At 48.8% G+C, this 25,186-nt stretch overlaps 3 protein-coding genes across 12 annotated transcripts; all 3 read right to left on the bottom strand.

The window, feature by feature from the left end:
• Nucleotides 1–1,350: 1,350 nt before the first annotated feature.
• On the bottom strand, nt 1,351–18,367 carry LOC138109648 (UDP-glucuronosyltransferase 2A2-like). 3 transcript variants are annotated; one of them, XM_069013395.1, is made up of 8 exons: nt 18,246–18,367; nt 13,264–14,151; nt 10,847–11,495; nt 6,739–6,887; nt 5,341–5,472; nt 4,830–4,917; nt 3,971–4,190; nt 1,351–2,730 (listed from the first exon to the last, which is right to left on the bottom strand). In XM_069013395.1, the coding sequence occupies exons 2-8, from the start codon at nt 13,990–13,992 to the stop codon at nt 2,454–2,456; spliced, it is 2,244 nt and encodes a 747-aa protein (XP_068869496.1). In that variant the 5' UTR covers nt 13,993–14,151; nt 18,246–18,367; the 3' UTR covers nt 1,351–2,453. The 3 variants fall into 3 exon arrangements, with proteins under 3 accessions (XP_068869496.1, XP_068869494.1, XP_068869495.1); XM_069013393.1 differs by lacking the exon at nt 10,847–11,495 and having other exon boundaries at nt 1,352–2,730; nt 13,257–14,151; nt 18,246–18,360; XM_069013394.1 differs by lacking the exons at nt 10,847–11,495; nt 13,264–14,151; nt 18,246–18,367 and adding an exon at nt 8,364–9,165 and having other exon boundaries at nt 1,353–2,730.
• Nucleotides 18,368–18,754: 387 nt separating this feature from the next.
• LOC138109647 (sulfotransferase 1B1-like) lies at nt 18,755–21,146 on the bottom strand. 3 transcript variants are annotated; one of them, XM_069013392.1, is made up of 8 exons: nt 20,994–21,146; nt 20,335–20,486; nt 19,980–20,108; nt 19,794–19,891; nt 19,486–19,612; nt 19,314–19,408; nt 19,058–19,238; nt 18,755–18,985 (listed from the first exon to the last, which is right to left on the bottom strand). In XM_069013392.1, exons 2-8 carry the CDS (start codon nt 20,480–20,482, stop codon nt 18,873–18,875), a joined length of 891 nt encoding a protein of 296 aa, XP_068869493.1. In that variant the 5' UTR covers nt 20,483–20,486; nt 20,994–21,146; the 3' UTR covers nt 18,755–18,872. The 3 variants fall into 3 exon arrangements, with proteins under 3 accessions (XP_068869493.1, XP_068869491.1, XP_068869492.1); XM_069013390.1 differs by having other exon boundaries at nt 20,335–20,483; nt 20,994–21,076; XM_069013391.1 differs by lacking the exon at nt 19,794–19,891 and having other exon boundaries at nt 19,972–20,108; nt 20,335–20,483; nt 20,994–21,076.
• Nucleotides 21,147–21,505: 359 nt separating this feature from the next.
• LOC138109646 (sulfotransferase 1B1-like) lies at nt 21,506–24,314 on the bottom strand. Of its 6 annotated transcripts, XM_069013389.1 has the most exons (9): nt 24,197–24,314; nt 23,823–23,902; nt 22,973–23,121; nt 22,662–22,790; nt 22,470–22,567; nt 22,237–22,363; nt 22,065–22,159; nt 21,809–21,989; nt 21,506–21,736 (listed from the first exon to the last, which is right to left on the bottom strand). In XM_069013389.1, the coding sequence occupies exons 3-9, from the start codon at nt 23,118–23,120 to the stop codon at nt 21,624–21,626; spliced, it is 891 nt and encodes a 296-aa protein (XP_068869490.1). In that variant the 5' UTR covers nt 23,121; nt 23,823–23,902; nt 24,197–24,314; the 3' UTR covers nt 21,506–21,623. The 6 variants fall into 6 exon arrangements, with proteins under 6 accessions (XP_068869490.1, XP_068869488.1, XP_068869484.1 ...); XM_069013387.1 differs by lacking the exon at nt 23,823–23,902; XM_069013383.1 differs by lacking the exon at nt 24,197–24,314 and having other exon boundaries at nt 22,973–23,124; nt 23,823–23,939.
• Nucleotides 24,315–25,186: the final 872 nt, after the last annotated feature.

The following is a 25,186-nucleotide window of genomic DNA, read 5'->3' as shown; positions in this document are numbered from 1 at the left end:
ATAGTGAAGTAGTCAATAACTCCTCCAGCTCATCAGAGTTATTAAGGCCCTACATGTTCAACTTAACCATATAATCTTTAAGCTGTTGAGAGGCTGTTCTCAGCCACAACATACTTGTCTCAGGAATGTGTTAGTCCTGCAAGATCAGACTCTCCACGTCTTCTTTGTAGTGATCACTTAAATAGGAAATATTTTAACCTAAATGCCAAAGGTAAAACTGGGGGGGGGGGGGGGAGAGTAAAACTTGTGGTGGAAGTTCTTCAGTTTATCCACGAATTTCCAACTTTCCAAAACTCGTAAGAGTAGCACTGCCATGGACTTACTCATAAACTTCCTTCAGTGTCTTCTCATGTAACAAATCCAGACTGTAGTATGTGCATTAAGCACCTCCAGCTCCACCCTGCTGGGTGCTGCAGCTACTTTTATAAAAGGCAGTATAGGACTGGCCATGGTGTGGCAGTTGTGGAAATGTGGGGTTTTGATCTGGCCATAGTTTGTGCTCTGTTTATTTTAGCCTACAATCGCAGTAAACATCTACATGTGTTCAAAAACTTAGACCTCCAGTGTGCAAGTATGTTTGGATTCTTTAAGCAGTACAACAGGCTGAATATGTTTGGGTTCCTCAACACAGTTTATTGTGCACAGAGAGGTATTGCCTGCTAGCTGTAGGATTAGATCAGTCTGTCAGATTTAGAGTACATTCTGTGTCCAGTTGGAGAAATGCATCATAGACCATCCCTCATACTTTGGTATCTTTCTCTGCATTATATACAGACTCTAAAATGAAGAGGGAGCGTTGGTTTTGGGGGTTTTTTGGTTTGTTTTTTTTTTTTTGCTTTTTAAATTCAGTACTAGATAAGCCAAATTTCTCTGAGCAGGTTACAGAAACAAAGCACCTCCTTACAGGGACTGTGCAGCACTTTGTCCGACTTTTCCCAGCTATCATGTTTCCAGTGTCCTTTGTTAGCCCTGTCTGACCAGTGCCTGTGCAGCGTGCTGGGAGGCTTGCTGGCCTTCTGCCATCCAAACTGGTATGTCAGCAACTGGGTTACAGGGGCTCTTAGTGATCAAGTTTGGTGCAGCTGTGTCTAGGGACCCACCCAGATCTCTGAACAGAGCAACCCCTTTCTGATCTGGGGCCTTAGTGTCATGCAGTTCCTCTTTCTATTCACTTTCTATTCACTGTGCATATTCCTGGTTATGGTCCCATCATGACAACAGGAACAATATACCAGAAATTGCCATGAGATGCAGTAGTCTTCTTGTAACCCCTCTTCAGTTTGGAAACCGTTCAACTGAGCTTTTGTACATGATGTACTATGAAGAGGTTTAAGCAGACATTGAAACATGATAATGCTAATAAAAAAAGTTGATGTGGCATAAGGAATTTTATTATGTAAACAAATAATCATGTTCTGTTTGAAAACAGAGTATTTAAAAATATCAGTTAAAATTTGAGCAGGTTCTGTCTTGAGTAAGCTGGCACAGCAGTGAAATAACCTTACCTAGAAAAGGGGGCCTGGACTAGCAGCATTTTACAGGCATCTTTAACACCTGAAGAAGTACTACATTTACTGCCATTCTTACCTGACCCAAGTGCAGCACTATTTTCTCCAACTTTTCAAGCAAAGCAAGTGGCTGTTGCACTGTTCCCACATAGAATGTTACTTCTTTGCAAGTTCCCTCTAGAGGTTTTCCTGCATTTATCAGTTAGCATGGCTCAGAGGCGTTTGGGGGTTAGAATGGGCAAGTTCCTGACAGAGGTGGTTTTCACACCCCTGCAGTGTTGCAGTTAGAAGGATGGCCCATGCAGCAGGAATTCCAGAGTGAATGGAAAAGATAAATGGTTCCCAGAAAAGTAATTTTTTTATGGTCTTAGGATTCTAGTCTGCCCTCAGTCCCCAAGTAGTCAGTGCCTTTGCCACTTGCAGCTTGTGGTTTTCATGATCATGGCCCTTCAGACGGGTGCTTTTTAGGAGCCCATGGTCTCGGCTTCACTGTCCAGTCTGGAGAGAGCTATTCACACAGGAGAGGAAGCATTTTGGTTGTGAATCAGTGATCAAGCCTGTGTGACACTAGAGGAGAGGACAGAGTTAAGGATAAGGAGCCTAGCTCCAGACCCATAGTACCACACAGGGCAAGGCTGAATTTATGAAATATACCAAAATATTTGAGATATTTGAAAACTTAGAGCAGTGATTACCATGGCAGGGACCATGTGTGATCAGCTAAAATGGTCCCAAGGGATAAAGCAACTCTAACTCAATTTTATTTAGACCAGAAGGAATTTACTGGCTAAGCAAGCAGCTCTGCCCCACAACAGCTTTGTTGTGGTGCATTCATGCTATGCCCAGCTTAAAGCATATCCTAATAAATTTGTTCACCAGAGAATGTGCATAAATGCATTGCTGAGTTAGCCAAGGAGAAGAAAACTGCTGATGGGAACAAGATGTCTATTCTTTCTTCCTCTTTGCAATCCTGCCACATCTTCTACAGCAACACAGGCAGCACTTGAAAAGAATGAAGACAACAATGGCCGTACAGGTGAACAAGAATGCCAGAACATCCAGGGAGTGGTACTGGTACCAGGTGAGATGGTGAGCAGCTGGTCTCAAGTGCTTTGCTCCTTTGTGACGCATGACAAACTCAATCCAGAAGACAGCTCTGTCCAGAGGCTTAACGGGCTGATCATGCTGTATCTTGGATAACTTTAGAGCATTTTCCTTATAGCTGGGGAGAAAAAAGAAGAAACCAAAGAGATTTCTCACTTATTCCTGAAACAAACCATTCAGCACCTGGCAGTCCTCTTGGAGGTAGACAGCCTTGCTTTTACTTTCATCAGTCTTATTTAAATATATTTGAAACTGGTCCAATTTATTCCTGTATGCATAAAATTAGGTTAAGAATAGTCGTAGAGAAAGCCAGTATTTTCCAAAGAAAAGTTATTCAACAATTTTGCAGATACTTCTTTAAAAAAAGGCAACGTGGAAACCTGTGCAGCATTTTCTGTTCCAATATAATAGTGTGCTGATTTGGGCTAGGATAGAGTTAACTTTCTTCGTTAGTAGCTGGTAGTAGCTATGTTTTGGATCTGTGCTGGAACCAGTGTTGAGACAATAGGGATGTTTCTCTTACTGCTGAGCTTATACCAAGGCAAGGCCTTTCTGGCTATCACACCACCCCACCAGCAAGGAGGCTGAGGGTGCACAAGGAGTTGGGATGGGACACAGCAAGGAAAGCTGATCCCAGCTGACACAAGGAGATCCCAGACCATATGGGGTCATGCTCAGTAGTAAAACTAAGGAGAAGGCTGGGGAGGCCACATGTACCAGCTGCCATCCAAGGTTGTTATAGATCACCTTCACCATGGCTGACTCCCTCAGATACTAGGTACCTCCACGAGTACTGGTCCATTTGTCTCAGGAATTTATAAGTTCTTACTTGAAAGTCCTTCACACTTAACAGGAGTTGCTGCCAAAGACTGAGGACTTCTGCATTTTTTTCCAATCCCTTTTTCAGTGGCCTTATTCTTAGCAAGGAATCCCAGCCAGGCTTCCTTATCCTATAAGTCCTGACTGATAGGTATGGTAACCTAAGGATATTGCTAAGTCAGGGTAGGAGAAAGAACTGTTTTGACTACAGGCAGAGAAGACCTAATAAAACTAGAATTGTCATTCAGAGCCCCCAGAGGATTTACATTAGCAGAGAACTGTCTCAAATGCTCCTCTGAGCTTTCCAAAAACTGTTTTTCTCAAAGCAGTCATAAAAATGTAGTATAAGGAAAATCAAATTACTGATCTCTCCTTTTTGAGAAATGCTGATTCTCAGAAATGAAAGATAGTTTTCATCTGAAACCCAAACTTCAGCTACTCTGCATTTTCCACTCCCAGAAGAGCCCGCAGAATTTCTCATATCAGCAGCCCAGGATTTTAATAACCTCAGCCTACTGTAAGGCAAGAACAAAACTCACGTGGAATTGTGAATGACTGTGTTCAGTGCATCAACCAGGTCCTGCGTCTTCATTGTGTTGAAATCCACCTGAACTGCAGCCCCTTTTGCTAGCATGTGAGCAATGTTGTCGTGCTGGTCAGCAAACATGGGAATCCCAACCATTGGGATCCCGTGATAGATGGCTTCATAGATCCCATTAGTCCCACCATGTGTGATAAAGGCCTTTGTCAAGGGATGTCCTGGAACAGGGAAGGAGAGGTGCTTGTTACAGCAGCTCTGGCAGACTGCATTCACTGGGATGTGAGCACTGCATAGAGAGGCCAGTGCACTGCTAGAGAAGGGAACAGCCCTAACCTCTGGATCAGCAGCAGGCCTTGCATGCTTAGCTTTCACACAGTCATACTTATTTTAACACATGTGAATCAGCAGGTCCCTCCAGACTACCCCAGATTTACTTCAGCCCTTCTGCACTTGTGCAGTGCTAGTTTTCACATGGTACCAGGTTCAGAACACCCCACTGCTTCATCCTTGCTTAGGTCAAGCATTTTGAAGAATGAGCCCTGGAGATGAACTGCAGAGGCCGAATCCAGCTCCAGAGTACATCTCTACTCTTTACAGTGTACATCCTCTATTTTACCTCTTTACTCCTGCCTGCAGGTGCTTTCGAGCCCTTCCAGACAGCTGCCACCAAGCTCTGTAAGTCAGAGCCTTTTAGGAAGCTAAGGCTCCCAAGAGCAAAGCTCTGCAGCTTAAGCTGTGAAAGGAAGTTACCCACAAGTGTTACATGGTTCTGTTGCCTGAATTAACCATTCTAGTGGAAAAACAAAGGAAACAGTTTTTCCAAGGGTGCAATCCATCCTAAATAGAATCAGTCTCACCAAGCAGATCATTTTGTGGTATCCAGTCATAAATCCTGGTGTTGGAGCCCAGAGTTTCTGGCTTTTTCCCTTTGTACCGCCAGAGGACCTTGAACAAAGGAAGAATAAGATAAACATGGTGCATGTGATGTGCCTTTCTGTATTATTATGTGTAATTTAGGGCTTTATCTCAAACCCACATACCTTTTCCCAGTAATTCAAATAGCTTTGGCTCCAGTTGAGCTCTTTGATTGGTTATTAGGTGCTAATTATTAAAAAGGTATGGAGTGATTTTTGTATTTTGGCCTGTAGACACACCTCCATGTGATTCGGTTCAGAGGAGGTGAAACACCAGAACTCCCCATGAAGTAACTCAGCAGTCTGTCCTGAGAGAGAGCCCAGCTTCCTGGCTGTATCACATCCAGCAGGGATGCAGGTGAAGAACAGGCCACTCCAAACATAAAAGGCTCACTGAGAGCAATGGGAGTGAAAAAAACAAGGCAACTTGTTTTAGGCTTGAAAAGAAATTCACCTTTTGTGGAAGCTGGCTGAGGGCTTTGGCAATCACATTACTTTTTTCATCACTTAGGTTGTAGACCATCGACCCAAGAGTAAATACGATGACACCATGTTCGCCTGAGCTCTGAACAAATTCTTCTATTTCCTAGCAGAGGCAGAAAACATACCAGGGGTAATTACACAATGCAGATCACACAGATTTCTGTGAATAGAGAGCATAACCTTTTCAACTTATTAAGGAAATGGTGGTTTGAGCACCTCCTGACAGAAGGGCATGACAAAGACAGACTTGGCCCTGTGGAAAACAGTCAATTTCTCCCTAAGGAGGAGCAGGACAAGTTGAGACAGGTGACAGATGCTTTGTCTTCTTGAAAGCAAGTTTCATGATACATTTCAAGCAGCAGGAATGAATCCTGGCACTATCAGGAGCAGGCCATACATACCCTGTGATACCCTCCATAGGATGGTCATGATTCTGGATTTTCCTGGAACAAGTACTTTGCATTTCATAGCTCTGCTGAAAACTGAGAGGGTGTTTCAGCATCCTGATGACACATTCACCGAGTTGGTACTGTCACTTTGTTAGTCAGACAGTTCTCATTTCTTACAACACACCACATTACTCAAAAGATTTTCTACAAATTAGAGCAATAGGTTTTCCGGTTCCTTTTATTAGTGTTACGTGAACTGGAGCAGTAACAAAAGAGAGCAGTAACATTCTGCAAAAGAGAATGGTTATCCATTTTCCCCAAGCTCAACCCCTGCTACAGGGGAGTGGGAAGAGAGTTGGAAGGTTTATTTTAGGAGACAATTTGCACTGAAGATAGCCTATATCTTCCAAGGCTACTACAGGAATGATAATCTACACCAGAGCTTGTCATGTTATCATCTTCAGTATTTGGGAGTTTCAAATTCCACCTGAATACTGCGATTCACAGCAGAGTATAGGCTGGAGATGCTCAGTGTTTTACTCCCTTTAAGGTGCCTTAAACTAAGGTACAATAGAAAAAGTGTTTATCACTCATCTATTTCTGCAAGTTTTGACCCATTTTACCTGAAGAATTTGTCTTGCCACCATGCCTTTGGGCATCAGGTATTTCAATGTTATCGTGGGCTGCCAAGTCTGTACCTTGGAATTAAATCTTACACTTAAGTGCCCTGAGGTAGCACCTATCTTTCCTAAAACAGACACTGTATTACCCCATGCTGACATCAGCTATCCTCTTTTAAGACGGCAGGCTGCAAACTCAGCCCTCAGTTTGCACAGGATGCTAAATAGTTCCGTGCTCCCCAGCAGCACCAGAGCATCTTCTCACAAATGAGCTTTCTCAGGACATTGTTTGCATGGTTGATCAGGGAAAGAAATAGTCTTTGTAACAAACTGGCCAATGGCAGAACAAAGCTGGGGTACCTTTGGTAATGGTTTTGCAGGCTGGCAATGAAGTCCTCCCACAAACTCAAAGTTGGGCAGGAAAGGGCGTGGAAATTCAAAATCCCAGTATGTTCTGATTAACCATATCTCTGCTTTCCCCATCGTCTCACACAGGGTTGTGGGCCTTCCTGTGGACAAGGTGCAAGAGGTTTACAACATGCATGGGAGTGACCTTGTTTTCTCTAGATTGTGAAACAGGAGCCTTACCTTTGTCTTTTGGCACTCCCAATCAGTGTAGTTTATCAAACCATGCATGAAATGAAAACATCCACAAATCCGGACCTATTCCTTGCCCTGCCCCATGTTCAGCTTTAGCAAGTGCCCATGAGCAAGGTAATACAATCTTTAAAAGGATTTTGAACCTTCAGAATTGCTTTAGAGCACTACAAGCAAGAAGCATTTAATGTCTAATGTAGAAGTGCAATTCTTGTAGTGCTGAAAGACTTCATTACCTGTGCTTGTAATAAAAACACACTTTGGGGAAGAGAACAATCACACAGAATTTAGTTCCAAATAAAAAATAAATGAATCACAAAGTGATGATCACCTGTCAGGGAGAAGGAGAGTTTAAACAAAGTTCTGTAGCATTTTTCAAATGGTGACTCATTTAGCGGCTGCTCTGACAACAATAAAAGACAGGTACATACATCTCTAGTTTCCTTGAAGACTGGGTCAGCTGCTTCTGACACGTACTGGGAAAAATTGGCCAACTCCATAGAAACTTTTAATGTCATTTTATACAAAATCCAATGTTTCTAGAAATCCATCTGGAAAAAAATCTAATAGTAATCTGATGTTTTTATAGCTTCCCATTTGGAAAAATATGTATTCTTAGGTAAATGTTGCAAGTTGTCTTTGCAGTATTTTCTCCACAAAGTGAAACTGGGGAGTAAAAGGGTTAGAAGTATTGACAAATTCCAGCCTAATGCAAGCAGGAATCAAGCTAAATAAGCAGCATGATAATGATCTGTAGGGCATCATATACTACTTGGTAAGTATAATAATCTACACCAGTAATTTTTTCTTTAAATTAAAGAGCAATGAGTCAGTTACAAGGTTGCTGATAGGAAAATTAAGTCTGCATTACAAGTAGAGTGATATAAAGGTGTAATTAAGTCTTTATGTGGTATTAAAAAAATCAACCCAGGGAAGAAGTACAGACACGTTCTTTGCAAATGCAGGGAGAGACTGGACAACAACAGAAGAGATGCCCTTGTGTTTGCTGTTCACTCATTATCTGCCTAAACTTAGATACCCTGGACAAAATTCAAAGTCCATTGAACTAAAAGGTCTCTTTAATAGACTTTGAGTCATGCCTGAGTTGTACTATGTTGGAACAAAATTTTCAGGTATGTTGTAGTTTAAGGAGACTATTTCAAACTCTGAATGGTGGATGAAAGGGAAAGGTGACACCCACCATTCATTGTTTGAGAATCTGAACTCACACTCCACATCCTGCATTATGCACAGTTGCAAGATACTTCAGGATTGCTACCTCTGCTGGCCTTTGAGAAAGAGTATTTTGAGACAACAGCATTGAGGTTCCAGAGCATTCAAAAGGCACAACCTATGCAAGAAAAGAAACCACTCAACAGCTGCCTTACCTAAGACATTACTGTAGTACCCATCCCATTCATCTCGCCAAAACTTCAAGAAAAATAAATCCGTGCAAAAGTAAAAGAGGAAGTTCCGTAGTCTTTCCATAAAGGACATCTGATGTGTCAGCCCCATTGTGCTAGCGGGCACATAGGAAGGTGGGGATGGGAGCCCACCACACAGCCGCTCTACCACATTGCCATCAGAGAAGCGGAAGCTGTAGACAAAAGGGATCTCTAGGATTTCTGCTACCAGCTCCCCGCCTACAGACAGGGGGTCAGCGATCAGGACATCAAACTTGGCCTGCTGCAGCTTTGCTATCAGGCGAGAGTTCCTCACCAGCGTGTCACAGGTCTGCTTTGACATATTGGTAAAGACCTCCAGTTGCTCTTTAATCGACCACATGATCTCCCAGGGGAAGAGATTAGAGGCTTCATTCATCCAGAAATTGAGGAAGTCCTCCATGGAGGCATCCAGGGTCTCCTGGCTAAAGGGGACTTGCAGGACTTCAAAAGTGAAAGGGGAGGAGGTGTCGTGGTAGTTGATGAGCAGATTGCTTGAGGGCACCAGCACGGTCACTTCGTGGCCCCGGAGAACGAGCTCTTGCAGAAGCACTTTCACATTGATCCAGTGACTGGCATCGGTGGGCCAGACCACCACCCTCCCACAAAAACCAGTGCTGCAGCAGCATGCATAGGCCCAGAGTAGCCAGGGGAACTTTAGCCCCAACATCTCAGCGTTCCACGTACAACTCTGGTCTGACCGAACTGGAAGCAATTCACTGCTTCACTGTGCAAACACTGTAGAGCCAACCAATTAAAAGTGGCATCTGTTTGGTGATTAGACTGGTAAACGTGACAAGATTGGTAAATGTGGCAAGAGGGAATGTTGTAACACAAAACAGCACTCATGGGAGGACTGGGGAAGCAGCAAATCCCATTCTGGAGTGTCCTGCAGAGCCACAGCTTATCTCAAAATTACAGCAGCTCCTATCTGCTCACCACAAAGTGCATTTTGCAGCATGTGAAGACCAGAAGCCTTTCCCCTGTGCTGTGGTTTAATCTTGATAGGCAGCTAGGCACCACAGAGCCTCTAAATCTCCCACGGTAGGAGGAGAAAAGGAAGGGCAAAAGTTAGAAAACTCATGGATTGAGACTGAGACAATTTAAGGAAACAAAAAAGGAAAGAAAAAAAAGAGCAAGAAAAGCAAATTATGCAAAAAGAACAGATGCTTACCACCAGCCAACCAATGCCCAGTGAGCCCCTGAGAAACAGCATCCCTGACAAACTTCACCCCCATATCTTTTATTTTGTTGAGCACAAAATCATCGTGGGCTAGGGTATCCCTTGGGTGAACTGGGGTCAGCTGTCCAAGCTGTATCCCCTCCCAACTTCTTGTGCATCCCCCACCCCCTCACTGGTGGGGTGGGGTGAGAGGCAGAAAAGGCCTTGACACTGTAAGCACTGCTCAGCAGTAATTAAAACATCCCTGTGTTATCAACACTGTTTTCAGCACAAATCCATCATGCAGCCCAAGCAAGCTAACAAAACAGATACTGCACATGGAGCCTTAAATGCTAAACCCCACAGTTCACAATGAAAAAAGACACCACAAGATCCAAATAGCTCTGAGGCTTACATAGCAGACACCAAACCATGCTTCAGCCAGCACAAGATTTTCTAGTCTCTGTCATCATAACATCATAAGCAACACAAACACAGCTAGATACACTAAGGGTAGGATACCTTAACAACTTAGCTCTCTCAGCAGAATTACACCTTACTAGTGAAATATAAATAAAAACACTTTAAAGTCTCATATTGAAATACCCATTTTATCTCCCTAGCAGCAATGCATATATGTTTGGCCTGTTTCCTTTCAAGCATTACTATAATTGCCTAGAGCAAAAATGGGAAAATAGTTATACAACTATTATTTTTAAAAAATTTAAAACCACTTACAAATAAATACAACCATCATCTAATAGGTTTTAGACACTTTCAGAAAAAACAACCATGTCTCTGCAGAGGGCCTTTTATCACTGGGAATTGGGGCTCCTCTGATCCTCCCTGACTTTTAAAGGTCCAGAGGAGGATATTAATCTCTCATTTTGAGACAAGGTAGGAAGCAAGAAGTATGCTAGGGGAGACAAAGTGCTAGTATTTGGTGGGTATATAATATTTTACTGTTCTTAGTGTTTGTCATGCTTCATCTATGAATATGACTAATGAGCTCTGTTTCAAGTGCTTTAGCACTGTTTTACAAATCCTGGAAGTACCTGTACAGACTTAGCTCTACCAGTGTAGCAGATCAGGATTAACAGGCAATGTTTGTACTTGCTTAGATTGTTTGACATGATGCAGGAATTTTGAAGGAAGGAGAGTGAATTTGGCGCTATCTTGCTCCTGATTTGTGCTTTAATCTCTCACGTCTGGGTATTTACTCTTGTGTGTACAGCAGATGTAATTTCTGGAAAGAGATCAGCCTTACCTAAAACTTCACTGTAGTATTGATCCCAGCTTCCCCAGATAATGTAATGAAATATAAAATCCTGCAGAGCATAGCTGAGAAGGTTTTTTAGTCTTTCCCAGAAGGTCATCCTATCTGTCAGGCTGGTTAGGGTGGTTGGTACATAGGAAGGAGGTGCTGGGAGTGTTCCACAGAGCCGTTCCACTGTGTTGCCCATGGAGAACCGGAAGGTATAGACAAAGGGGATACCCAGCTTCTCAGCAACCAGCTCCCCACTGGGTGACAGTGGGTCTGCCAAAAGGACATCGAAGGCGGATGCCCTCAGTCTTTCCATCAGGGCCTCATTCTTCACAACTCCATCACAAATTATTTTGGTTATGTTCTTCATCTGGTATATCTTTTGAACCATCTTGTAAGCACCTTTCCAGACAGGTAGTTCTCTCTCCTCATAAAAAAAAAAATATAACATTTCATCCATGAAGTCAGTCATCTCCTTCTTGGTGATCGGCACCTCAATCACCTCAAACTGGAAGGGTGAGGGCTGTGTGGGATTGAGGATGAGGAAGCATGAAGGCAGCAGCACGGTCACCTCGTGGCCCCGGACCACAAGCTCCTGTAGTATGTGCTCCATGTTCAGCCAGTGGCTGTTGTCAGCCGGCCAGACCAGCACCTTCCCCCCGGACCCCCAGCCCAACAGGGCCAGCAGCCACAGCGCTGCCACCTCCTTCCCTGCCATAGCCTGCCCCGTGCGGCAACGCCCGCGGCCTCCCTTCAGCGGAAGCAGTGAGGCTCCCGAAGTGGGCTGAGCCTGCGTGACTCTGCCTTGATCCCGAGGGTAGGGAGCCAAACGCAGGCGGCGTGAAACCGTCTACTGCATGATAGCATATTTCATATCATGTTTTCCTAGGGGACAAAAAAGGTGACTGGCACCAGCTAGCACCCTCTGACGGTAAACAGCTTCCTGAAGCTGGAAAATGTGATTCCTCCGGAGCAGCAGGGAGAGCCGCCAGCCCTGGGAGGCCAGTCCAGTGAGGATTGTACCCTGTTGGTAATCCCTGCCTGTCTAACTACAGTCTCTGTGTTACTTGTTTGGTAGGAGAGCTGGCTTTTTATTCTTCTGGCTCTTTGAAACACAGCTGGGTAGCCAGCAAAGATGTTCACTGACTGTGTGGGCACCCTTTTGCTTTTATAGAGCCACTGAGTATCCCTTTAGAACACATGTAAAGTGATGATCCGGGGCTGCAGCCAAAGAGTTGCATCTCGAAGTGGATGAAACTACACAGCAAAAGACTGCAGTATCAGAGTAAGACTGTCCTCATGTGAACTTGTCTCTTCCAGAGCCTGCACAGTGGGAGATCAGGAGGGGATAGTGAAGGCTTCCTGCCTGCCACTAAGTGCCAATTATGCACTATAAATTGAACCAGAAAATCCATTAAACAATTTTATTTATATGGTCTCTCCTGATGTGCCATTAGGAAATAGTGTAAGTTCTCTTTTCTGTGCTAAAAATCATTATTACAGGATTTCTGCCCAGTGCTGTTACACAATGATTTCCTAATGTTGTTGTCCAAGGCTTTTGGCATGGTTTCCATGCTGCCTAGAGCATCCTTTCTGGGACAAAAATGCAGGTGATGGAAACAGCTGGACTGTGAGAAGATACCAAGCTGAGATACCTCATCTACTGTACACATGTCACCAGCTTGGTGTACTTGTGGAGTCTTGCAGCATGCAGGTATTTGCAGGCAATTGAACCCTGAGAGATTTGCAAAAGGTCTTTTTGAAGAGCTGTGTGAGGGTAGTAGAAATGACGTGATTAATAATGAACATATTTTTCTGCATAATCACTCAAAAGAATCACACAGAAGAAAAGCCTGCAGGGAAGGACTTGTTGTTTTCACTGTTTGCTTGTGGGTGGGAGGGTATGTTCTAAATAAAACTTGTTTTGTGCAGAGAGAATTGGTTTTATATGACCAGTGACATAAGTGAAGTCTCTATTATAAAGCCACAGTGCACTTAAGTATTGCTACTGAGGGTGGCAAGACTGGCTTGTAATTCACCAGCTCTCCCCTCCTTGTTATGGTCCTTTGGATGAGGGAAATGTCTCTGTTCTTAGCTGCTTTCTGTGCAAGCAGTCACCCTTGCTGAGTGCCCTGTATGGTGTGGAAGTCGTATGAAACGCCACACTAAAATTAATTATAACAAAAGTCAAATCCATCAATTGGGATGACCCTGATCCTCTCTCAGTGCAATGGCATAGAAGCAGAGCACCCTGAGTGATGGTGGCTCATGCCTTTTTAGGGACATAATGACAAACACAATGACAAACCTCTTGCTGACCTCTCCCTTGACTTTGCGACCCTGGTGCGTTCCTAGCTCTGCAGGTCATAAGGATGGACCTGTATAACAAGAAGTGACATATCAGAAGACTTACCTAAGACCTTGCTGTAGTAGATATCCCACTGTCCCCAGAAGCTGTGGAAAGTGAAGTCTTGCACATAGTAAGACAGAAAGTTTTTTACTCTCTCCCCAAAGGACATGCAGTCAGTGAGCTCAGACAGAGCTGCAGGTGTGTAGGATGGTGGCGTTGGGATCTTGCCACAGTGCCTTTCCAGACTAAAGGCTGGGGAGAAACGTAGTGAGTAGACAAAGGGAATGCCCAGCTTGAGAGCCACAAGTTCCCCACAGAGGGTCGCCGGGTCTGACAGTAGCAGGTCAAAGCCAGACCCCTGCAGACGAGCCAGCAGCTCTTGGTTGGTCAGCACTGCATCACACATGACCTTGTTCATCTCCTGCCAGCCTACGAAGAGTCTTGCCAGCTCCTTGTAAAACTGCCAGAAGGTCAAGGTGGTTGGCCTGTTGTTGACCCATAGATTCACTATTCCATTAATCAGGCTCTCAGGGACATCTTTCTCAAAGGGCACATTATAGATCTCAAACTTCTTCATGGCGTTAGGCTTGGGTTGAATGAAGAGGGAAGCGTTGGATGTCAGGATGGTAAAGCTGTGCCCACGGCGGATGAGCTCCTGTATAATTACATTCATGTTCAGCCAGTGGCTGCCTTCTGTTGGCCAAACCAGTATCTTCCCACAGAAGACAGGCCCTAGAAGAGCAACCTGAAAAAGGAGCAGCTGGAGGTATTTCTTTGAGCCAGTTGTTTTCGTGGCCATGGCAGAGTCAAGGGTTAGATAGTCTGGGAATTTTCCCTTCCAGTTGGGAGTGCTGCACCTTTGTGTTGTGTTTGATGGCTCTTTACCAGTGCTCTTAGCAGAAGTGAGAGTTTGCTGTTGCACAGGTAGTGCCTTTATAACCCGTGTTTGGTCTGAGCTCTGAAAAGAAGAAAAAAAGTTTGGTGAGTCACTTTTCCCTTTCTGCCTTCTACCCTGTTGGTCTCCCCATGAGGGAGCTCCTTTCCTTTGCTAGGAGGATGACAGAAAACCTCACTGCTGTCAAAGGAGCCAGTCCCCTGTGACTAAAATCCCTTGCATTTTTGCCATGAACTAGTGATGCCAGAAGCAGGCCAAGGAATGAGAGGCCACAGGGCTGGCTTGGAAGTGGCATCTTTTTTCAGAGTGAGATGCTAAAAGTGCTGGTATTTTCTGTGCTGAGAGAAGTCAAACCCTTTGGTTGATAATAATGCAAATAATAACATGCAATTTGTTCTCATAGGTGACTGGTAGCTTGCAACTGCTCCCAGACAACTTTTAACACAGGGAGTCCATTGCTACTGCCTGTGGCACATCACCACCAACCTAGTCATGTTGTGGGCTCAGTTTGGGTGTGTAAACATGGGCGGGGGCCTCTTCTGGGCCCTAACGGTGCTAAAGAGCAAAACCTACATCTTCTGGGATGGCTCTCACTTGGAAAGTTGTCCCTTGAATATAAACACCATGCCTGGAAGCAGCTCTTTAACCACCTGCAGCCAAAATGACAACTAAAATCCACGCATATAATGATACACTCGATCCAACACAATATGGGAACAAATGGCATGCAGCAAAAAACTCTTACCTAGCAGAGTCTTCCAAGGTACATAAACATCGTGCTCTGAGTTGCAAGGTGCAATTTGCTGCACCAGTTTGCTGCTTTTTCTTGCTGCTCCGCTCCTCTGTGCCTGGGCTGCTCCAGCGGGATTGGTTATCAGGCAGAAGGAGCTTAAATAAGTTACCCTCTGAACTGGACTTTTCAAAAGGAGGAAGTAATAAAATATGGGATGATGGCAACAAGGCATGTATTCTGTGTTTATTCACTGCTTTGTTAGGCTCTGGGAATTTAATAGTTGAGATGGTCTTTCCCTTGCCAGGATATATTATAATGTTACTACAGAGCTAGGTTCTCAGGAGGACTTTGCATCCTAGAGATAAGAAATACGGTGTCTGACTGCTAAAAAGACTTTTTTACTCCCTTTAGGGTCCCAACTAGCAAAAAAATTTATTTTTTAGGTAGTAGATTTGTTTATAAGCTGTCAACAGGAACAGAGTGAATCTTGTGGCTTGTTTGCAGAGGTTTTCAAAAGTTGTTGCTGTCTATGTGAGTTTCCAAAAGTTGGTATGTTACCTGTGTTGGCTCTGTGGCCCTTGATTCTGGAGATCTAGACAATTGTTTAATAACCTGAAAATATAGGAATCTAAAGGTGCATCTCAATGATTTTTAAGTATTGTCCATAATATTCTACAGGGCTTTTTCTAAATCCTCAGAATCCAGGACTATTATGCCAGCATGTTTCAACAGTAATTTGGCCTTATGGCCAGACCTTAGTATCCAGAGTGAGGTTTTTTTTTCAGGCCAATTTAGCTTATTTTGTAAAGTCCCATACGAAATTTAAAGTTTTTCCAGCAACTACTGAAAGGCCATGTTGATGTGGGCTAGAGCAGATCATAGAATCATAGAATATCCTGAGTTGGAAGGGACCCACAAGGATCATTGAAGTCCAACTATTGGCCCTGCACAGGACAGCCCCAAGGATCACACCATGTGCCTGAGAGCTTCTTGAACTCTGTCAGGCTTGGTGCTGTGACCACTTCCCTGGATAAAAACTTAGATGGGAATTTGGTTTTTGTTTCCAACCCCTTAGTATTGAATTCCTCCATAGCAAATGAGAGCTATTGCCAGGGTAACCAAAGAGTTAAATTTGTCTTGTTTCCATGGCCAGCTCTAAAGATGGTACTCAGATCACTCAGATCAGAGAAGACAAGCATTTTGAGAGGATTAAAAGACAAAATCCAGCAAATGAGAGAGAAGTGGGGCAGAAGAAAGTTGATGGTGTTAAGTGCCTGTATTTCACACATCTAACATTACTAATAGAAGTGCTGCCGACAGTGATGCAACCTCCAGACTTGTTAAAAAACAACAGGGTTCCCAAGGCTAAGGCCCTCATTCAAAAGTTAGGCAAGGCAAACTAATGTTTTCCACACACGGGTCTCTTCACCATTGTGCTGGCTGGCTGGGAGTTGTGGTGTGCATGGAACTTTGATTTCTAGGAAACCTTGATGCCAGCCAGCACCTCAAAACTTGGGGCCAGGGTGGAAAAGGGAAGCTTTTGCCCTGAAGGAGCACCAAATGACTCTGTGCTTTTCCCTTTCACTTAATGCAGTGAAGCAGCTTCTGGTCTGAAAGCAGACTTCAAAGTCTTGACTATCTTTTTTTTTTTTTTTGGGGGGGGGGGGGTTGGAGTGGGAAGTGGGAAGGGGAAGGGAGGTTACTATATTGGGAAAATGTCAAAGTTGGCTCATCCCTGAGTACGCGCGGAAGTGACAGGATTGAGCAATTCTGCAAAGTCACATGTGCATGTGCTCAGTAAAAGGCTTGTAATCCCCAGGGTACAGGGAAACTCCAGCAAAAGTTAGTGAGATGAAATAGCCTCACCACGGCCATCTTTCTTGAATAAATTGTGTCTTTATACCTCTGCACTGTTACTGCAGGATGAAAACACCAGGGGCTAGGTTTACAGCATTGCGCTTGGATTTTTTGGTTCAGTTTAAGATTTTATCAACTCTCTTCACTGCTGCTGAAATGCTGCAGGGGCACCTTGGCATGTAAACAACAGACACCCGGGTGGCTGGCACTGGAGCCATTTCCACTCCGTAAAGCCAAAACAATAAAGAAAATAAAGAAGGTTCAGGCCAAGCTTGGTGTCCCTGCTAGGAATCTGCATTGTTGGTGGAGAGTAGGTGCTGCACCCTGTCCTTGTCAGCTCTACAGTTGATGACTTTTTCTGGTTTTAAAAATTAAGAACCAGACACAGTTAAGGGAAAAAGGGTTTTTACCTCGGTATTTAATAAGGATTCTTATGGTGCACTACTTCTCCAAGGTGGAATGTGCCGAAATGCACACACACGACAGATCGCGTATCCCATTTTGTAGACCTTGTAAATTAGCATATCTAACAAAGATTTCTCAATGAGAGGTTTAAATGAATAGCGTGATATTCCCCCATTTCAAGGAATTCCTTCCTGGATGGGCTTAATTTTAGTTTATAGGATGTGTTTTTGAGAGGACCTTGGTTTCTCAGGATAGCGTAGGGCTTTCCAACCTCCAACTGCAAGGGCTCTAGGATGAATACTAGGATTATGCTAAATTATTGGACTTAAGGAATTATATGTATGCATGCTAAGAACACTGAGGATACATAAAATTATATAAAAGGTATGTAAAAGAAAAGGCAAAAAATCATCATGGCATTACAGTGAGGAGCAGCAGCAGACTTGCCCAAGCTCCCTGCAGATGTGACACACTCCTGTCTTGCCAGCATCTGTCCAACCTCCCAGGGAAAGCTGTGTGCTATGGTGATGGACAAATCTCCAAATCCTAAGGGTATAGACATGATGGGACTCATCTACTGGCTCACCAGCCCAGAAAGGAGGAGTTGCTCTCTCCATTCCACCTTTTCATTCATGTTTGCTGTTCATGCTCCCAAGGCAAGCCTTTCCCTGTGACTTTCCCAGTAAGCCTGCCAATGATTTGTATTAGTGTGAGAGTTTGCTGCTGGGGCAGGAAGTAGATGGGCAAAGACCTGGCAAGCTACCATGGCCAGGGCAGCCTGGTCACGTGGCACCATGGCTGCCTGGGAGCAGCAGTGATAGCACCAGAGCACAGACCAGGGGTCACCACAACCATCGCTCCACCCATTGCTGAGGACAGGGGTCACAACTGTGGGGACAGGAGCACAACCAGAGCCCTGGCAAGGGTAGAGGTGTCCACAGTGTGCCAGCATGACCCAGAACAAGCACCTCTCCCCTTGCCTCAGCACCCTAGGGAAGCAGGGAACTGGGCCAGACCTCAGGTCAGAGGAAGGATTAGAGGTGCTGACTGCACCCAAACCCAAAGTACCCCAAACCCACCACCCTAGACCCCACAGCACGCAGCTCTGTGCAGCTGAGCATAGGCAGAACACCCACAGTGCATCCCAGGACACCCATCTCACCTAAGACCTGCTGCTCTGTGCTGGGCGAGTGACGCCGGGATGGTGACACCAGGAGGGGGACACCGAAACGGTGACAATGGGAGGGTGACGGAAGCAGTTTTTATGGGCAGAGGCAGGGTGCCGAGGGCAGTAATGTTTGCCAGCCCAGCAGTTGGCGGGAGGGAGGAGCGAGTGCAGGGAGAAACTGGCAGCCACTGACCTGCAGGCAGGGCCACAGTGGGCGTCTCCAGCCCCACCAGTCCTGCTCTCCCCCACATGTCCCAGGCTGCATCCCGCTGCGTGAGGATGGCGAGGACACCTCTCACTGCCCACACCCACCCAACACCTCCCCCACATGCAGTTTTGCAAAAACCCTCTGTGATCCCATGAGCTGCTGCTGGCAATTCTCCCACCAGAGTGGCTGAGGGGTGACACCTGCTTGTCCCCAACCCAGGAAGAGGACAGCAGCCCCAGGGGGACAGGTGCATTGGGATCAGCACAGGCTCAGGGCAGTGAGCACCCACAGCAGGGTTAGGGAGCACATTTTATTTCTCTCCAGCAGTCCCAGAGGACAGGAAGGAGCCTCTGGCACGGCAGCAGTGCCATCACAGCACAGGGAGGATTTGGGGGGCATCCGGCGGTGTCTCCTCAGATCTGAGTGCGGAAGCACAGGTCGCTGCCTGACATCTTCTGCGCATAGTCCTGGTCAAAGCGCTCGTTCTGGGCCACGGTGAAGTGGTTCTTCCAGTCTCCCGTGGTGCCTGTGGCCGGGCGAGACGGGCTCAGCAGGGGCCGGGGGGACAGCGCGCCAGAGGCCCCCCGGAGCCGCTCACCTTTGCGCATGAAGGGGGACACGCTGTGGTCCATGAGGTCGGAGGGCACCTTGCTGTAGTTGGTGGCAGGGTTGTCCCGCATGGCCTCGAAGGACGTGTGACGGGTGATGGTGTCCAGCGCCGCTTCCGGCAGCTCCCGCCCCAGGAACTGGGCCACCTTGGCAATCTCCCGGCGGAGGTCCTGTGGGACACAGGCCAACGCTCACCCCTCCCGCCACCCCCAGACCCCACACCACCATCCACCCTGCCCCGTCACCTCCTTCAAGTCCTCGTAGAAGAGGTAGAGAATGGGGTGATCCCTCCTGCGTTCCCAGTAGCCCTTGACGTGGTTGTACCAGGAACCATATGCCACTGCATGGGGAGAGCAGCCAGTGGGTGGCAGTCCCCTGCAGGGTCCCCTGCATGCACCCAGGAGTGCCCTGTCCCACCTCTGCCGGCCATGAACTCCTCCAGGTACTGGGCCCATGTGCCGGGGTGCGGCTCCAACTTGTTCATCAAATCAAAGTGGTAGTAAGAGACAGCCACGTCCTTGGCGTTGCGCGCCACATAGATCATCTGCAGATGAGCCATGGAGGTATGAGGGGCAACCCCAGGACCCCCAGGATAGGGAGGATGCTCCAGCTCCTAGAACTCCCATGACCACTTAGGATGCTGGAGGAAGCAGTGGTGATTCCTGTCTCAGGGAAACAGGGGAGTTGCAATACCCCTCAGGGAAGGGACCAGGGTTCGGGGTTACCTTGCAGCGGTTTCCCCAGAAGGATTTAGGTAGGATATGTGCTGGCAGGTGAGACTTCACCACACGGGGTGAGGGCATCGTGGCCAGCAGGTCCGTTCCTGGGGGATCCCAAAGCACTTCCTCAGTGGGCCCTTGGCAAAGACCCTTGGGACTCAGCCTCTGTGGGGTGCCCCCTCACCTCACTACCTGCTGCCATCTTCCCAGGGGCGGAGAACTCCAGCATGGGCACTCTCATGCTGATAACGTCCCGCTTGCACTTCTCAGGATCTCCATCTTGCAGGATCATGTCCACAATCTCACTGACCCAGGTGGTGCCTGGGGAAAGAACTCATCAAGGAGAGCAGCCAGGGCAGCATCGCATGTCTCAGCACTGGCAATCCCTCAGACCTCGACCGGATGCCATGGGGGAAAAGGGAAATCCCACAAAACTCTGTCCTGACAGCCCCTAAATGTGCTGCATGCCCCCAGGCAATGGGTTTCAGCTGGACAACACACTTGCCCACCCAGTACCAGCACATCTTGTTGCCTTGGGGATGCTCACCAGATTTGGGGAAGGTGACCACCACGATGTCCTCGGGGCGGCTCTGGAAGGTATCGACCCGTTCCCAGTTGTGGGTGAAGGCATTGACCATGGGGATGCCATGCACTGTGAGCCAAGGCTGACGCAGATGGGGGTCTGGATCAGCCATCCTGCTGGGGACAAGGACACGTGGCAGGGCTGGCTGATGAGGGGAGGCCCTTCCCAGTCTCCCAGGGCAGCCACCAGCCAGGGCAGCCCGGTCACCTGGCACCCTGCCTGCTCGGGGAGCGGCAGTGATAGCACCAGAGCACAGACCAGAGGTCACCATGGCCACTGCTGCACCCACTGCTGGGGACACAGGTCCCAGTGGTGGGGACAGGAGCACAACCAGAGCCCTGGCAAGGGTAGGGGTGTCCACAGTGTGCCAGCATCACGCATACATAGAGGACTGGAATATGCTAGACTAGCACTTCTCCCCTTGCCTCAGCACCCCAGGGGAGCAGGGAACTGAGCGCCTGGGGTTTTGCAGCAGACCCAAGGTCAGGGGAAGGATTAGGGGTGCTGACTGCACCCAAACCCAAAGTACCCCAAACCCACCACCCTAGACCCCACAGCACGCAGCTCTGTGGAGCTGAGCATAGGCAGAACACCCACAGCGTACCACAGGACACCCGTCTCACCTAAGACCTGCTGCTCTGTGCTGGGCGAGTGACGCCGGGATGGTGACACCAGGAGGACAGCAGAGGACAGGGAGACTCGGAGCCTTGCAGCGGTTATACAGGAAGGAGAAGGAAACAGGCAGGGTGCCGAGGGCAGTAATGTTTGCCAGCTCAGCAGCTGGGAGGGAGGAGCGAGTGCAGGGAGAAACTGGCAGCCACTGACCTGCAGGCAGGGCCACAGTGGGCGTCTCCAGCCCCACCAGTCCTGCTCTCCCCCACATGTCCCAGGCTGCATCCCGCTGCGTGAGGATGGCGAGGACACCTCTCACTGCCCACACCCACCCAACACCTCCCCTACATGCAGTTTTGCAAAAACCCTCTGTGATCCCATGAGCTGCTGCTGGCAATTCTCCCACCAGAGTGGCTGAGGGGTGACACCTGCTTGTCCCCAACCCAGGAAGAGGACAGCAGCCCCAGGGGGACAGGTGCATTGGGATCAGCACAGGCTCAGGGCAGTGAGCACCCACAGCAGGGTTAGGGAGCACATTTTATTTCTCTCCAGCAGTCCCAGAGGACAGGAAGGAGCCTCTGGCACGGCAGCAGTGCCATCACAGCACAGGGAGGATTTGGGGGGTGTCCGGCGGTGTCTCCTCAGATCTGAGTGCGGAAGCACAGGTCGCTGCCTGACATCTTCTGCGCATAGTCCTGGTCAAAGCGCTCGTTCTGGGCCACGGTGAAGTGGTTCTTCCAGTCTCCCGTGGTGCCTGTGGCCGGGCGAGACGGGCTCAGCAGGGGCCGGGGGGACAGCGCGCCAGAGGCCCCCCGAAGCCGCTCACCTTTGCGCATGAAGGGGGACACGCTGTGGTCCATGAGGTCGGAGGGCACCTTGCTGTAGTTGGTGGCAGGGTTGTCCCGCATGGCCTCGAAGGACGTGTGTCGGGTGATGGTGTCCAGCGCCGCCTCCGGCAGCTCCCGCCCCAGGAACTGGGCCACCTTGGCAATCTCCCGGCGGAGGTCCTGTGGGACACAGGCCAACGCTCACCCCTCCCGCCACCCCCAGACCCCGCACCACCATCCACCCTGCCCCGTCACCTCCTTCAAGTCCTCGTAGAAGAGGTAGAGAATGGGGTGATCCCTCCTGCGTTCCCAGTAGCCCTTGACGTGGTTGTACCAGGAACCATATGCCACTGCATGGGGAGAGCAGCCAGTGGGTGGCAGTCCCCTGCAGGGTCCCCTGCATGCACCCAGGAGTGCCCTGTCCCACCTCTGCCGGCCATGAACTCCTCCAGGTACTGGGCCCATGTGCCGGGGTGTGGGTGGAACTTGTTCATCAAATCAAAGTGGTAGTAGGAGACAGCCACGTCCTTGGCGTTGCGCGCCACATAGATCATCTGCAGAAAGCTTATTGGCATGTGGGGACTTGCCAGGTCCCAACAGGGCAGGCAGCCACCTTATGTCTGCTGGATTCCTCCAAGTGTTTTCACTCCAGCCTGTTACCTTGCAGCGGTTTTCCCAGAAAGATTTGGGCAAGATGTGAGCTGGGATGTGGGTCTTGATGATGCGAGGGGATGGCATGGACTCCAGCTGCTCTGTGCCTGTAAGGATTTCCCTCAGGAGTGATCCCACTGTAGTGCCCTCCCATACAAAACCAAACCTGTCCCCATCCACCACCCTCTGCCACCCCACTACCTGCTGGCATCTTCCCAGGGGCAGCAAACTCCATCATGGGCACCCGGTTCACAATGTCATCCTGCTTGCATTTTTCCGGGTCACCGCCTTTCAGGACCATGTCCACGATCTCGCTGACCCAGGTGGTGCCTGGCAGGGAGATATCGGGTGTCCAGCTGATGCCATTCCCACTGGAGCCCCATGTCAGGCACCAGACGGTCACCATCTACCAGTGTTGCCTTTTAGCATGTCCCCGGTCCCAGCCCAGGCATATGAAGTTTGCTACCTCTCTTCCTGAGCCTAGTCCCTCTCTGGTGCCTGGGGATGCTCACCAGACTTGGGGAAGGTGACCACCACGATGTCCTCAGGGCGGGTCTGGAAGGTGTCAATCCGCTCCCAGTTGAGGGCGAAGGCAGTGACCATGGGGATGCCATGCACGGTGCGCCAGGGCTGCCGCAGGTAGGTGTCCGTATCAGCCATCCTGCTAGGAACAGGGACATGTGGCAGGGCTGGCTGGCAGTGAGGAGCATCACGGGGCCACGTCCTTCCCTGGGGGCCCCAAAATACATGCTGAACCCAGCCATCCTAGCCATAGGAAGGAAACCATGCCCTGCTTGCTGGCACCATGGGAGATGGCACCTGTCTTCTCTGGGGATCATGGGGCCCAGGTGGTGGTGCAGGGAGCGTGGAGGGGCATGGTCAGCTCTGGGGGGCTCAGGTCAGAGAGGCAGTGGGCAGCTGCCCATACCAAGCTGGCAGTACTGTTCCTGGGCGTAAAAGCTCTTCGGCCATTCCTGGCTGGAGTTTTAGGCTGCTTTCTCTTAGCTTTTTGCTCCCCATCTCTCCGTTGTACGGCAGCCCGAGGAAGTCTTGCTTTCAGGGGGCTTGAGTGAGAGTTTGGCAGAGACATGAACAGGGAGTAGGACTCACGAGACTCTCTCTCCAAGAAACCTTTCCACCCACCGGCTAGGATGGAAACGCTGGACATGCCAGCTGCAAAACCACCATGCTATGATTTTTGGAGAGAGGCTTGGTGTCTCGCTCCATCTCCCGGCGGCTTTTGGGGACACGGAATCCCTGTACCCCTCACCTCCCCCCGCCCCCCCCCCGGCAGGCCCTCCGCTTATGAGGCCGGGGCACCCCGAAACGACCGTGGCCAAAGCCCCTCCCCCCGTTACTTGCCTCTTTTCCGGGTGCTCTGGGAGGGAGGAGGCAAAGCTTCGCCCGCCGCTTACGGGGCGGGATTTGTTAATTGCCTTCCCCTGCGTGGAAGACGGAGGCATAGGGGGGCGGGGGACACCGCTGGGACAGGAGCCTGGAGCGACCTGGTCCCGGTGCCGCGGTGGGAGGAGTGCAGGGAACGGGTGAGCAGGGATGGGGACGGTCCCCAGATGCCTGTGATGAGCTGTCCGTGCTCAGCACCCGCCGGGACGCACACGGGTAGCGGGAGCGGAAACCACAGCTTCCCCCTCCACCCGCAGAGGTAAACACTGGGAGGAAATCCCAACCCACATCCCGGGGGATTGAACATAACCCTGGTCTGATCCAAGCGTCACCTGCGTGGATGTCCCCAGCTTCTCACACCAATGTGAGGCTTGCGAGCGGGGTGTGGGGTTCAGGCTTTGGTGGCACCCCTACTCCACTCAAACATGGGTCCAAAGTTTGCAAGGTTGCAAAGCACAAGTGCTTCTGGGAGAGGCGTTTAAAGGTGCCGCTGGTGGTGAAATGCTCCTCGTTCCCAGCTGCTTCCCACAGGAGATTCCGAGCCGGGAGGGAGTGGTAAGGGCAGGAGACATGGCAGCTGGGCAGGGCCAGCAGCTCAGCTGTTGGCAGCCTTGAGAGAAACATCCCTGATTTGGCCCCAGGGCCAAGTTCTCAGTGAGATGGGACATGCCATAGCAGGTGTTCAGGTGTTTTGCTGTCCATATGCCAGCAAAATTGGTTGTGTGTGCAAACAGGGCAGGCAAAGCCAGGAGCTGGGGAAGCACATCTTCCAGTGGAAGACATCTCCAGTGGCATTTAAATAAATGTGTGGAAAGGATTTATTCCTGTGCAACAGGTCCCCTCATAGCACTGCTGCTCTTTAGCTGTCGGATCTGAGTTGCATCTCTTTGGGGATAGAACAACCCCACGAGGCTGTCTTGCCAAAAAAGCTGCGATCTTGGAAACTTGAGAACCGGCCAGAAATGGGGCAAAATGGGGAACTTGGGGCTCCAAGACATACCCTTGTGCCTAGTGGGACAGGGGCTGGTTTGCTCCAGCCATCCCAGAGCAAGGGCACGGTGCAGCCAGGTTGGAGGCTGCAGGGTGTGCTCCCTATCCAGCAAGGACAGTGATGTTGCTGAACCTGGCCATATGCCAGCAGGGAGCTGCCTCCCTTCACCTTTGTTCCACAGACCATGGGCTGCCAAGCTCCGGCTGGACCAAGGAGAGCCTCACCACCGCCCGCTCTGTCAAGAAACTTGCCACAAGCCAGAAGCATGAAAGCTCCTGTGCACACAAGGGCTGTGGCTGAATTCACTGGTGCAGCCCAAGCTGACGGGGCC

This window comes from Aphelocoma coerulescens, chromosome 4, assembly GCF_041296385.1.
Source record: "Aphelocoma coerulescens isolate FSJ_1873_10779 chromosome 4, UR_Acoe_1.0, whole genome shotgun sequence".
NCBI classification, from domain to species: Eukaryota; Metazoa; Chordata; class Aves; order Passeriformes; family Corvidae; genus Aphelocoma; species Aphelocoma coerulescens.
Note: the sequence above shows the minus strand (reverse complement) of the source record. Positions and strands in the feature narration are given on the sequence as shown.

Coding starts and splice junctions, on each gene's coding strand:
- LOC138109648 (XM_069013395.1), bottom strand. CDS start 13,992: ATGGCCACGAAAACAACTGGCTCAAAGAAATACCTCCAGCTGCTCCTT. Junction 5,473..6,738: donor CTGCAAAACCATTACCAAAG/GTACCCCAGCTT, acceptor TGCCTCTGCTAG/GAAATAGAAGAATTTGTTCA. Junction 2,731..3,970: donor ACAGTCATTCACAATTCCAC/GTGAGTTTTGTT, acceptor TTTTCTCCCCAG/CTATAAGGAAAATGCTCTAA.
- LOC138109647 (XM_069013392.1), bottom strand. CDS start 20,482: ATGGCTGATCCAGACCCCCATCTGCGTCAGCCTTGGCTCACAGTGCAT. Junction 19,613..19,793: donor TCTGGGGAAACCGCTGCAAG/GTAACCCCGAAC, acceptor GCTCATCTGCAG/ATGATCTATGTGGCGCGCAA. Junction 19,239..19,313: donor TCTACGAGGACTTGAAGGAG/GTGACGGGGCAG, acceptor TGTGTCCCACAG/GACCTCCGCCGGGAGATTGC.
- LOC138109646 (XM_069013383.1), bottom strand. CDS start 23,923: ATGCCTCCGTCTTCCACGCAGGGGAAGGCAATTAACAAATCCCGCCCC. Junction 23,125..23,822: donor CCAGAGCACCCGGAAAAGAG/GCAAGTAACGGG, acceptor CCCTGTTCCTAG/CAGGATGGCTGATACGGACA. Junction 22,364..22,469: donor TCTGGGAAAACCGCTGCAAG/GTAACAGGCTGG, acceptor AGCTTTCTGCAG/ATGATCTATGTGGCGCGCAA.